This window comes from Lissotriton vulgaris, chromosome 6, assembly GCF_964263255.1.
Source record: "Lissotriton vulgaris chromosome 6, aLisVul1.2, whole genome shotgun sequence".
Lineage (NCBI taxonomy): Eukaryota > Metazoa > Chordata > Amphibia > Caudata > Salamandridae > Lissotriton > Lissotriton vulgaris.
In genome coordinates, this window is record NC_141694.1 from 817,990,560 (window position 1) to 818,004,480 (window position 13,921).

Consider the following 13,921-nt stretch of genomic DNA (forward strand, 5'->3'; position numbering starts at 1 on the left):
TCAACGGAAACCTATAAGCAATAGAAACTTGGAGATAATATGCCCTCAGAGCCTACACTTTGAAATGTAATGAATCCGTGACCTGCGGAATATAGTCATCTTGGCATCTTCGATCAAATCATCGTCCATCCCAAATTCCCACAAGGCATAATGAGATTGTATGTATACTGCACACCATATCTCTATGTATTCCATGGTTGTGTTGTGCACTGTTGTCTTCACCCGGCGTTGTCTGCTCACTAAGCAAGCTTTTGTTATTGATAAAGCATGTGGGATGAATTATTATGCTCATATTTGCTGCCTACTATCTGTTCTCACTGAAAACTACAAAGTGCTTCTGAGAACGTTGTCCCTAGTAAACCAGGATTAATTTGTTTAGTCAACACAAGGAAATCTCTTGATGTGCCTCGTGGTGCATGAAACAATTGTGAACGCAAAGGTTGATGGTTCAAGCGACTAATAAAGAATAACCGATTACTTCTCAAATGGCAAGTCCGCCCTAAAATGAAAAGTCCTCCTGCACCCTCTCCTGGACACCCTCTCCTTGGATCACACTGTAGTAGCCTTAGTGCAGTGGTCCACCGTTTTCTCCTGCTCCTAACTATGTGATGAAGGATGTGGACAAAAGTACATTCAGAGTTGTTGTATTGAAGGAACAGCACCAGACTTCACTGTTGGCAACCAAGACAGCAATTCGATAGCCTAGACAGATAAACTATAAGCCCTAAGAATGGAAGATGTTGTTCATTGTGGCTAGCAGTTTATCTCAGAAGTTGCGCTTGCACAACTCATTGCCTTTACCAGCACTGCCAGTGACAGTACAAACACAAATTCCAATCATCACATTCCTCCAAGTGTGATAATTCAAATAGTTCCAGGCCTCCAAAACTATAAGAATTGCTTGGGGGGGTTGGTTGCAGTTAGGGCAATGGAAAGTGCTCTAGTGCGTTTTGACTTGTGTGACGTATGGCGCCAACGTTATTCAGCTAAAGGGGGGTTCACGCATTATTCTGCATATCATGACATACACACTAGAATTGACTACTGGTTTGGTGCTAGGCGACTGACTGCAAACATTCGTATGTGTAAGATTCTCCCTCGTACATACTCAGACCACTCCCTGCTGTTGCTGGTTATTGACACCCCAAAGACACGTATCGCTCCTTTTACCTGGAAGTTTCTGCCTTATTCATTGTTAGATACAGTATTCAAGAAAGAAATGGCCGAAGCTATTGAAATATAAAACGTGGGGTCGGTGGACAGCTTTCAAACTGTGGGAAGCTTTTAAGGTTTATATAAGAGGGGTCGCCATGTCCAAACACGTGGGTGTGCTTAGGTCGATCTGCAAACGTCTTTCTGACCTAGAACAGTATCTCGTGTCCCTAGAAAAGGCCCAACAGGCCAGGCCCGACGAGACGGTCTCACAAAAGATCAAAAAGACACTGGAAGAGTATCATGAAGCGGCCGACACAGAGGTCAAACACCTGGGCAAGTACGCTACAGCCCGCGTGTACGGAGAGGGGGAGCGCCCGGGGCGGTTCTGCTTCAACTGCTCAAGCAGCATAGTGATATGTCGGTGGTGCCTGGGCTCACAGCTACAGACAGGGGTACCCTGTCAGAGGAAACGGACGCGGCGGACTGATTACAACAATACTACTCTGACCTATACGCCTCTCGTGGTGGCGGTTCGGAAGAGCGCATGCTAGATTATCTCTCGCATATATAACTACAATGGCTGACTAACACCCATCGGGAATTTCTAATGCGTCCCATTGAAAGGGAGGAATACTTCTCACTATACCGAAAATGAAAATGGGCCAACAGTGACCTTCTATAAGGCATTTCTAGAGCTACTAGTACCACATCTGACAGCACTCTTTGAGGATATGTTTGTTTCTGTTACAATGCCACCCTCTATGAGAGAAGTAATTATAGTTGCGATCCTAAAACCGGGTAAACCTCCTGAAGACTGTGCATCATATCTCCCTCTCTCCCTGCTGAACGTAGACACAAAAATATTTGCAAAAACATTAGTGAACCGTTTGATCCCATTGGTGTCCTCCTTAGTGGCGCCAGAGCAAGCGGGTTTTGTATCAAGCAGAAACCTGACTCATAATCTTCGAACGGTGTTTGCCGCACAACAACTTACTAGACCGGAGATTCCCGCTATTGCGTTTTTTTTCGACACGGAAAAGGCTTTCGACTCAGTTGAATGGCCCTTTTTAAGACAAGTTCTCCTTAGGATGGGCGTTGGGTCGGTTTTTATGCAGTTGATAGGGGTTTTGTATAACTCTCCCAGGGCCAGAATCAAAATAGGCAACTTGGTTACTGACCCTATCCACATCTCTAGTGGTACTAAACAGGGTTGCCCCCCTGTCCCCATTCTATATGCCCTAGTTGCTGAGCCCCTGGCCTGTGCTCTTACAGAATACCATAGCCATAGAGTTATTTGGTTCCCAGGCTATGAGCTGATTGTATCCACCTGTGCAGACGAAACGTTACTGTATGTCTGACACCCTGACAGTAACCTTTCCCCAGTACTTCGTGAAGTGGTACTCTTTGGCACTATGTCTGGTCTACGTATTAACTGGACTAAGTCTATTATCTTCCCCCTAACACCGGCCACAGTAGTCTTTGAACCTGATTACCCGCTGCAGTGGTCCACGGAGGCGGTGAGATATTTGGGAATTAAGTTGCACACTGACTCAGAAGTGGTGTTCCAGGAAAATTATGGCGTTGCGATTAGCAAACTAGAGTAAGATATCGCCAGGTGGGTCCAGCTACTGTTATCCTTGCTGGTTAGGGTATCCATTATGAAAATGGTTATACTACCACAATTCTTGTTCCTCTTCCTAAATCTCCCCATGGTCCTGCCCGGGTGTTCTTCCAACGACTTACGTCCCTTATGGTCCACTTAGCTTGGGCAGGTAAACAGGCATACGGGGATTATTGATTCACTTAACACTATTACACATGCTTGGCATTATTTATTACAGCTACAGGCCGGAGCTATTCTGTATTCTCCCCTTGCCCGGCTAGACTGGTGCCAGTGGCTATCGCCGTGCAAAGGTAAACGGGTTACTATGGCACTGAACACTTTTTGGACAAAAAACAGGGGACCTCTTAACTGATGGTGTGGCTAAGAGCTGGGGGGACATGAGATCTAAAGATGAGACACAGACTCTGCTTATGCAATTCCAATTTCATAGAGTTCGACATTCACTTATTGAGGTCCTGGGTGAGTACATGTCGGAGCCCCCGGAACTTAAGGCCTTGACCAACCTTATTACAGCAAAGTCACCCCTCAAGATGGTATCCAACATTTACCAAGTCTCGATGTCTGATAGACCGCATCTTTACACTAAGGCGCGTTTGGCCTGGCAGCGAGACCTGCAGAGGGATATAACGGATGATATATGGACATATTGCTCCACCAGCACAAAACGCATATTCCTGAACGGGAAACATCGATTAATATATTTCAAATTTCTAAACGGGGTTCATTACACCCCGGAGCGCCTACATAGGTATGGACTGTGAGATGAGTCGACATGTGACAGGTGTAATGCACTGGCTGCTAATTTTTTCAATTTTCCCTTGACTTGTCCTGGGATCCCTCGTTTTTGGGACCTAGTCTTAGCAGAACTGGGCCGTGTGGCAGAGCTGTTGCTGCCGCCAGAGCCTGCGCTTGTGTTGCTTGGCTACTCTAGACAGATACCCAGGGGGGTAAGGCAACTGATTGATATGGGTATGCTGCTGGCTAAATGTTGTGTCGCGATCTGCTGGTCTTGAGGACCTCCTCCCACAATAGCCCAGTGGTCACACAATATGTTATATTGTAGTAGACAAACTGAAATGTATAGTGACCTACTACCGCCACGTAATAAACCGAAGAACTTCTGGGAGCTGTATAAAACATATGTGGTGAGCAAAGGGGCAGACATGGCGGACCCTGGTGGTGGGGAGCAGGAGGCTGTTCAGCCCACGATCCTGGTTGGCGAGTAGCAAGGGGATTACTACGTTTGTACTCTATGTTGGTATGTAACGGAATGTAGGGTCGGTTTTTCGTAATATTTAGCAGGGTGGGGGTGCAAGAGGTGCGTATGTTATGAGATATGTCTATTAATTTTCTGATGAACGTACTGTACAGACATTTTTTTGTATGGTGCGTGCTGCCTTGAAGGTATTGATACTGTATGAGTCATGTTTTGTTTGCATAAAATTTAATAAACCTATTTTTTTTTAAATGAAAACGTTACAATCGCTTGCATTGGGTAATCTGCAGATACCTTTTCTGATTGAAGTTGTGGAGGAAAATTCTTGGTACACGTCATGTACGTCAGATATGAGCAAGGAGAGTGCTTGTGGACCTATTCAAATGTTTCACTTGCCAACATAATACTACAAAAAGAGGTTAAAGCTCTGTTGCTTTCCAAATTGGATTATCTGAATGCTATCCTCTCTGGCATTCTAAAATGTACCTCTCCCCTCTTGAAGCTGTCATGCATGCAGCACCCTGTGATCTCTGGTTTCTCCTTTTTGATCAAATTACCTCTGTCTTGCACGCCATATTGGCTTTGTTGATCACATTATCACTGCCTTGCACTCTTTCAGTTGGCTGAAAATTTAGGATAGATTTACCTATATATTTGCTTTCTTAGTGCATTCTTACAGATTTCTGAGGTTGCCACCAATGCCACAGTTAGCCATTCTACGACTTGAAATAGCTTTCTTTCATAATCAAATGTACCATGAACCAATCCTTTTCTGACTGCTCAACCAAAGTCTGGAATTCTATCTCCCTGCCATCCGTACTGCTATCCCTTCATCACATTTTAGAAAGCAACTTGTACAGATCCTTCTTAATTGTTTCCTGCCATCCTCCCTCTAAATACTGCATAATAGTTTGTATTCTTTTTACTGTGGTGTAATGTATAGGTTCAATGCCAAAACAGATACATTATTGTTGCTGTATTTAAATGTCTACCCTGGTATGTTTTTCTTCATGATACTGCTTATGTCTGTGTATGTGTTCTGTGTCAAGTGCACTGATGCTCTACGATCTTGTATGCACTATATAAAATAAACACAGAAACTTGGAAAAATTGAACTAGACTCTCCCATTGATAACATCTGATCCAAGCAGTGCTGGACGATTACTCCAGATTTCTTGAAGTTGTAAGTTTCAAACTCTGATATGGGCCTTCCCTTACTAAACTGAATATATTGAAAGTATGTCATATGTTGCAGCGTAAGATCCGAAAATTACTTCATTTAACTGGGAAAGAATCTGCTGACATGCCGCTTTCATGGATTATAACCACCATAGGATCCTTCACTTGTGGCCATAAGCAAATGGTTCGAATGAATGCTTCATGGTCGACTGAGGAAGGTGTGGCAAACTATTGAAGACTCTGCTTGTATGACGCTCTGTGAAATGGACTCTCCCCAAAGCATCCCGCTATTCTTGTCTGTGATGCTCACTTGCATACTTCGAGTTTCATTAGATAGGCTTTCACATCAGGAAGAAATACTACAGTGGAATACCTCTAATGACAGAATATGCTGAATGGATAAGGGCATGCCAGCATGGTCCAGGCCAAATATAAAATGTCCTTCAAAATGATTCAAAATGATGGGACTATTACCTTCGCTATTCTCTGATGTGAAAGGGTCGATGCTTCTTCAATGGAAGGGTGATCACACCATGACAAAGACTTCTTTCAATTTCAGAACCCTCAACGGGCACAATTTGTCATTGCAAAAAGAAGAGGAATCCAATCCAGACAACTCATATTTTTTTTAAAACTTTTTTGCTTTTAATATATTTAATTGATTTTTTAGACAAAAATACAATTATCAGATCTAAGAAGGTTGCCTCAACCCTGCTGCGCCATGTTCATCTCCTGGCTCCAGTGTTCTGTCCTTCACTACCTAATCACTCCTGATTTCACACAAAGCCTTGTTCCAAGCTCATCGCCATCATGATGTGATTGCCATGGGTCGCTAGCCAAAAAACAGGGGAGAGATAGAGCCACCAATCCGAATGGATGCTGTCCAGTATGGCTGCAATTACACGACATCCTGATTGATTTTTGTTTTCTTCAGTAAAAGCTGCACTTTGTATATAGTTGAAATTGAGTTTTTTTATGCAATTTTCAAATGTGTCCGGTTTCTAGACAGAACATAGCCACTCACAGAAGAAAACAAAAACCCTGTTTTTTAAATTTTCAACCTAAATAGAAGCCTCCATCGTCCTGGTTATAAATGTAAATTTTAATTGTGTATGAGACGAAAAGTACATTTTCAAATTAGGTGAAATAGCAAGTTTCCAAAGACACTTTGACACGAAAGCTTTTAAAATGTGATTTCTTACAAGTATTGGCTTTCATATAGTTTTTACCACTTGAACATTTCTCAAATGGGGGTGGGGTCGCACACTACTCACACACCGGCGGTGTCGCCCCAAAGGACTCTGGTCAATGTAGGAAAGTGTTCGCGATGCATCATCTTTCGATCTTCTGCTATCTTTGCTGTCTTCGCCATCCCTGTAAGGGGCGACTCTGCTGGGAGGTGAAGCAGTGTGCTCCCACACCTATTTTCTATTTTGAACATTTCTCAAAGTCGGGTAGTATCCCAATGTCAGACAATAGCTAGAAAAAAACTGTACAGTCCATGCCTGTGGTATGTCTGTGCCTTGCTTTAGTGTCCCTGGTCAGCTAGCTCGGCGGTCATCTTGGCCCTTTAGCCGAGGGTTGGGTTCACTGCATTTAAAAGCGTAAAACAAGATCATATGTGAGATTTTATATTTTGTGTTAGTAAGTATATTTTTCTGGAACCTTTTCCTGTGATCTGTGCACTTATTCCAAGAGCTGATGGCGGAAGAACAGTTACTCTAGATGTTGGTATCGGTTATGTTGTTGGTAATGCTTGTGCAGAGTATTGGACCTGCATAGAAATGACTAACCACAGTTGAAGGGTTGTTTTGAGTGGTTTGAAATGTGGGAGTGGACAAATAAAATTTTATCTCAGGAAGTAAGTCTGTTTTTGGCTTTTGCCTGTTCTGCGATTATATTATCTATCTGGAGACATCATTAACAAGGTTGATTCCAAATGTGAAGAGTCATTCCAAAATGTATGTAACCATCTTGCATAGATATGGCGTGATACATACTATTGATATGCCATTGCCAATCAAATATCTCATGTATTCACTCAATGATTTAAAGACCATGCAATGCAAATGAATAAGACCACACCAAATTTTAGTTGGAAGAAAATTGTTGCAAGTTTATTAAGCAAGGTAATGGGTTAATCTACAGACATTCCAAGGGGAGACAGTGACTATGATTTACGTTGGTTGCATGCCTCATTTGCTAGCAACCCACCGGGAGGGCACATGATCTGGTGTTGAAATATTTTGCGGTTCGCCAACAATCCACCATGAGTGGACGTAATCTGGTGTTGGAATATTTTGAAGTTTGCCCCTCCAATTAGACCCTTTGACCCCCCCAAAAAAACATTTTTGCACAGGGTAGAGTGAATGGGGCACCAGCACCTTCATCCCTGGGGCTCTGCTGTAAGACCTTCTGGTGTATTGACTTGCAGGCCCGTTTGGCCTATTTCTTGTGTTTGCATCCTCCACAAAGGTCCTTTGGACTGCTCTGTAAATCGGCTTGCAGCTTTCAGAAATAGCATGCAGATTGTATTTGTTGTTCAAACCGATATTTGATAACATAGCATTCATTGTGCAAACAGACTTGAGAAGAGTTAGCAGCAGAGTTAGTTTCACAGTAAAGCCGAAAAGAGGAAGGGCATTGAAGCCTGTGGTTTGTCTAATGTTCGATACACTAGACCCGCCTTGGGAGTGGTATAACTGGAACAATGGCCTCACTAGCTAATGTGATTTAATTCCTGCCCAAATGCAGGGATGTAGGAGAAGGGGCCAGTGGTTGGTTTCCACTACCAGGGGGAAATAATGCTATAGTGACGTCTACCAACTTTTGGCTCTGTTTACTGCATCAGCTATTTCACATTGGTTGTTTGCTAGTTTTGATAAAGACTCTGGGCTGTTTTCGCCTTCATTACATTCAAGTTTTAAACAAAGAGCTTTTTGACTCTTGAGCTCCAGGTGATACAATCTTGAACAGAAATATCAATATTATTCCTAATCATGCATATAATCCTAGTTATTCTTTTACACTGGCGTTGTTAATACTGAAAAATAATACCCATAGGTAAAGTGATGTACAAATAAAAAACAAGTGGCAAAAAAGAAATGGAATATTCTATTTTGTGAGAAGTGTGCAAAGAGCCTTTTTCGTGATAAATCGTACCAAAGTGTGAAAGATTAGCCTTCATGTCAAAAGTTTATTTCTATCTCTGATAACCTCTGGTAACCATATAAGATAGGCCTACACTTAGGCATGGAGCGCTATAATGTTTTTATGTTTTAGTACTTAAAAGTCCCTTTCACGTGATGCACTGAGGAAGCAATGTTCTTGTTATTTTAGATAAGGGGTATTATGCTGGAGCTTAGATTGTTTTCTATAGCAACCATGTTATTGAATGTTCAGTAAGATACATAATCGTACTATCTTTTCAAAACTCTTTTTGCGTTTTCTTATGTGAACAGGATTTTCATTGTCCTCTCTCAAAACCATGTCGCAGTTCTCGCCCATTATATTCATTCATAATGGGATGGTTTAAGAAAACTGATTCCTCCTCTGACTACTTGCATCCAGCCTGACTCGTTCTTTTCTCTTCCCTTCCCTTGTAGTCGTTAAAGTATTCCTTCCAGACGAAAGATCGCTTATGTTTTGTGATGGAGTATGTCAACGGGGGAGAGGTAAGTCAGAGAACCAAATTGTTTTACGGTATTCACATTTTCAATCTTTATATCCATCTCTACTGTGGCATACATACGGCTTCTGACTTTATACATTGCTTTAGGAGCAGTTGCACAACTCATCCTTGCCGTCTTCCGCTCATGGTTGCATTCAGGTAAAATTGACAAAAATGAACTTTTCCACAGGCATGTGCTAGCCATTTTATTGCACCAATTCAGGTAAATACGCTGAGGTTTCAGATGCATTGTCTGAGTTCACTGTAAATGACTCAAAAATCCCTCCATATGTATGTTATGTCGCCATCAAGCAAAGGTGGCAATTGGTCAACTATTCTCTGAAGTATGTGCAAGTTAGAACAACTTTATTCTGCCAATAATCTAAAGGAGGACTTTGTAACATAACCAGGAGTCGGAGATGGCAAACATTCACTTAGTCGGTGTGCAATGCCCCCAAAATAGCATTCCTCTGTTCTACCCTTAAAGCTCTGTTGTGGGGCAGGGGTCCTAGCCGTATGTCCTTAAGTCATAAAAATCAGACCTAGTTTAATGGCTCAAGGTTCTGCTCCACTCACTCTAGCGTAGCTTGAAAAAAATCTTGTGGACATTGTTTCATGTCTATTTTTTCTTGGAAAACCAATCTTTTCTCAAAAGTTTATTTCTTGTGCTCCAATACTTTTTTTTCTGAAAATAATTTCAAAATCTAGAAATATGAAGGGATCTCATGAAAAGCCCACAAGGGTCATGCTCGGTGCATTTCATGAAGGGGTGGCACTTTATCAGGAGCAGATGACCGGATTTGGTAAACCTAGAACGCAAGTAAAAACAATGTGTTTTATACAAAAGACCATACTTCATGGATACTCTAAACAGTCACATAATGTGCCAGGGTTTATGGTACATTATTATTGGTAGTGTTTGGTATGAACTCGTGATACATCCACTGACTCAGCATAGAGGTAACAGACTTAATTTCCTTTTTCTTATATTCTTCATGTTGTTTTTGCATGCTCATTAGACACAAGGCTTGAATACATTTTGTATATTGACCTGCATATTCACAGTTGTCCAGGTTGGGGAAGTACTACTTGGTAGAGGTTTGACAATGCTCACATGTATGTGGCCGTCCTCATATTTAGGCACATACCCCAGCCCGAACAATTCACAACTTGCACTATGAGAAGATTTATTCAGACGTAAAATTACAACATAGTGGTGAATCTGGTCCCAAAACGTGAATAACAAGCAAGTTTAAACTCATTAAGTGCAGCTAATTACACACACAGGCTCAATGTAGATGAGCAAATCCTTGGGGAAATAAGATCATAATCACTAACAATGTTTTAGTTGTGAACAAATTAAACACTACATGTGAAAATGAAATGTTTAATTATGATTTCCTTATTTGGGGTTTTGTGGGGTGCCTCCACATCACATCTTACAGGATAAGCCAGGCACTACACTGGGTAGGCAGACCCTCAGCATGCTTAGCTTTGCTATGGGTTAACTACATCTACTGCAGAGGCTTATCATGGCTCTACCAATATATATTGAACCTTGTTCCCCCCAAAAAGCATGCATATGTGCGGGAATGGGAGCGGGAGTTGGACAGCGTGATTTCAGACGAGACATGGCGTTCCATATGGCAGAGGACTGATAAATCTTCTATCTGTCTCAATATAAAGAGAACACCTATAAAATACTAACAAGTTGGTACCTCAAGCCTGTTAGAATCGCAAAGATGTTTGGGGGCTCTGACTAGTGTTGGAAGAGATGCGCGATTGAGTGTGGCCCAGTTGTGTAAACAACTTCTATCATCTTCATTGAACATGTGGTGGGGAAATACTTGGTCACTATACGCTATGGAAAAACTAACGGCAATTGTTCATGACCGAGTGGCTGAATTCGATGTTCCATGACACCCATTCACTACTTGCAAACAGTGGCCACAAAGGATGGGGCTCCACTTGACGATGTACAGGAATCTGATGGCCTCTGATATGCATGTTCTGTTCTCTTCATACACAGAGTGTAGCTCATCAGGAGCCGAATGCCTGAATTGATTGATATGGCCCATTGGGGTTGGAAGCAGGGGCCTCTGGGCTTTCTTATGTACTTGTTGAAAAGGGTTATATTTAATGAGTGGCTGTTGTCTCTAACAAGAGTGTTTGGATTATGCTATCTATACTTTAATTTTCACACTTCTTCATCCGGAAATGCACTGTGTGTCTTATTGTTTTGTTTAAAATGTAAAAATGGCAATGGTCAAAAGAGTTTTGGCCTAAGATTGAGAAATCCCAGAAGCATGTTAATAAAACAATTTCTTCATTTCTTCGTGACCATGGCATGGCTCTATATATCATAACATTCAGTTTAATTTGCCAGTTGTCTATAGGCGAGAAGTGCACTACACTGCAGTAGAGTACTATGTTCTTTAATAACATCAAGGAATGCTTCCAGTTCTATCTGTAACTGAACATTACACACTATAAACACAATAGCTCTTGTCAGAGCCACCCTATACCAACTTTACATGATTGTTTTATAGTATGATCCCTTTTTTTCTTTTAGGGAAACGGACACTTGCGAGAGTCTTATGTATTTCTCCAGCCCTCGCGGGCCCAAACATTTAACATATATTTCATGCATAATAGTTCTTTATTGTAGGGTATGTATATTGGACTGTGCAAACACAGAAGTCTCTCCACTGAAGCCTCTCTTGAGAAAGATTGTCTCTTTCCTTTATTACTGTGCTAATCCCGTATAGTCACCATTAGTAGAGTGTGTGTGTGTGTGGGGGGGGGGGGGGGGGGGGGAGAAAGTGGCATCTCCAATGAGACCTTTTCACAGTATGACAACAGTGCATAGGAGGATGTTAGGAGAGTCTCACTCACACTTCACCCCAGGCCAACAACTGTGTATAGTAGACTATGTGAAGGGACTGGTCTCTCCACTAAGACCTTGCATCAAAGTGACCAGTGTGTGGAGTAGGGTGTAATGAAACACTGTCCCTCCACTCACATCTTTCCCCCGGCTCAAAACATTAGCGTAACGAAACCTGAGGCCCCCCCCCCCCCTCCAAACTACATGGAAGGTCCTGTGCTGAGGGGGCCCTCTGGCGCGCGCCTCCCCCCGCACCACTGGGCCTGAAGGGGCCTTTGTTACGCTACTGGCTCAGCAGTATGCATAGTAGAGTGTATGAGGTACTCCCATCACATAATAGACCTATGTATGGAATGGCAAGTTTTAGAGGTAATGGCCGCTCCCATGAGAGCTATCTTCAGAACAAGAACCATCTACATTAGGGTGTGAGAATGGATTTGCCTGTCCAATTACGCCTCTCCCTAGAATGGCACACATATGCAGTAGTGTGTATGGAAACATTGTCCTCTCCACTAACACCTATCTCTAGGACAACATGGATGTGTACTACAGTGTGGGAAACGAGTGGCCTCGCTGCTGACACCTCTCCCTAGAACGATAGGGATATGCAGTACTGTCTGTGCAGGGAGTGGCCTGTCTGCTAACTTATCTCCCCATGCTGAGAGGTGTCTGTAGTAGTCTGAGTAAAACTTACCCCTCTGCTCATACCTCTTCCCATGCTGACAGGTGTACATAGTAGGCTGTGGGGACAAACTGTATTTTTGCTGACACCTCATGATAGGTCAGCGCAGTAGAATGTGGAGAGACACTGGCCCCTCTCCTGTGACTTGTTTCTTGGATGTGCAAATTAGGGTGTGAAAAAGGGGCGTACCACTCTGGTCTCCGCTCTCCCCAAGATGACAGATGTACAAGTAAGGTGTGGTGAGGAAATTACCTCGATGTTCAAAATTCTGTCTTGCATAACAACTATAGAGACACTGCCATTTTAAGTCAGAAATCTCCCCAGACAAACACATGTGCAAAGTAGACTCTGGGTAGAGACTGATCTCTCTACTCATACCTGTCTTTATGGTGATGAATGTCCATACTAGGGCATACAATTAAGTAGTCTCTGTGCTGTGAACTATCTTTGGGACAACTGGTGTTTATACTTGAATGTGAGGACACGCTCACCTCTACCTTAAACATCTCCCTATGAGGACAGGCATGTGTAGTAGAGTGAATACGGAGATAGACCTCTCCTCTGAAACCTCTCTCCAGAGTCACAAGCACATATAGTAACGTGCAAAAGAACTACCCTCTCCGCTTTCACATCTGCACCAGTGGATAACAGTGCATTGTAGAGTATGAAGATGCACTGGCCACTGTGTGAAGACATCTCTCTTGTAAGAGAGGTCTCTATACGACAGTGGAGTCAAGGACTGATCTCTACTGGGACCTCACTGTTGCATGACAAGTCAGCATACTAGGGTATTCAAATAAACGGCAGTCAGCATACTAGGGTATTCAAATAAACGGCAGTCAGCATACTAGGGTATTCAAATAAACGGCAGTCAGCATACCAGCATACTAGGGTATTCAAATAAACGGCAGTCAGCATACTAGGGTATTCAAATAAACGGCAGTCAGCATACTAGGGTATTCAAATAAACGGCTTCTCTATTACCAACTCTATGTAGCATATAAGATGTGCATAGCGCTGTATAGATACATATACACTCGTGTGCTCTTCTTCACTCCCCAAAGATGGAATTGACAGTTTTAGTCAGCATTACTTTGATAATATTCAAATCAACTATTAAGCAAACAAATCAGTAGTAGCTTTAAACATTTTTATTACAACATAATTTAACATTATAACAAAACTACAACAACTTTATTAATAAACTATTTTCAATAACTGTAAAACAAACCAAACAATCAACTTCACTAACATAATGTCTTCATCAGAATATAATGAGCAGCCAGGTGTATTTGCAGCACCTCGGCCACCTCCATCTGCCAAAGAATCTTTGGTAGGACAGTTTTTTTTATCTGAGACCAGGTGGTAAAGTCTCAGCTAAGTTTTTCATGCATACAGTTTTTTAAAAAAGTAATTCACAAAGGAAAGCTCTGGCAGAGTTACTCGTGCTGTTGAACTAGAGAGCTCTTTATGTGCTTCCCCATCTTTTCAACCTGGATACACTATGCTTG

The 13,921-nt window shown here is 42.3% G+C and overlaps 1 protein-coding gene across 1 annotated transcript in view; it reads left to right on the forward strand.

The window, feature by feature from the left end:
- The window catches only part of AKT3 (AKT serine/threonine kinase 3), a 1,006,792-nt gene that overhangs the window by 624,333 nt on the left and 368,538 nt on the right, over window positions 1–13,921 (forward strand). Inside the window, exon 8 of the mRNA XM_086926847.1 lies at window positions 8,780–8,848. Coding sequence (XP_086782973.1) covers window positions 8,780–8,848 — 69 coding nt within the window. The remainder of the gene's footprint in view (window positions 1–8,779; window positions 8,849–13,921) is intronic.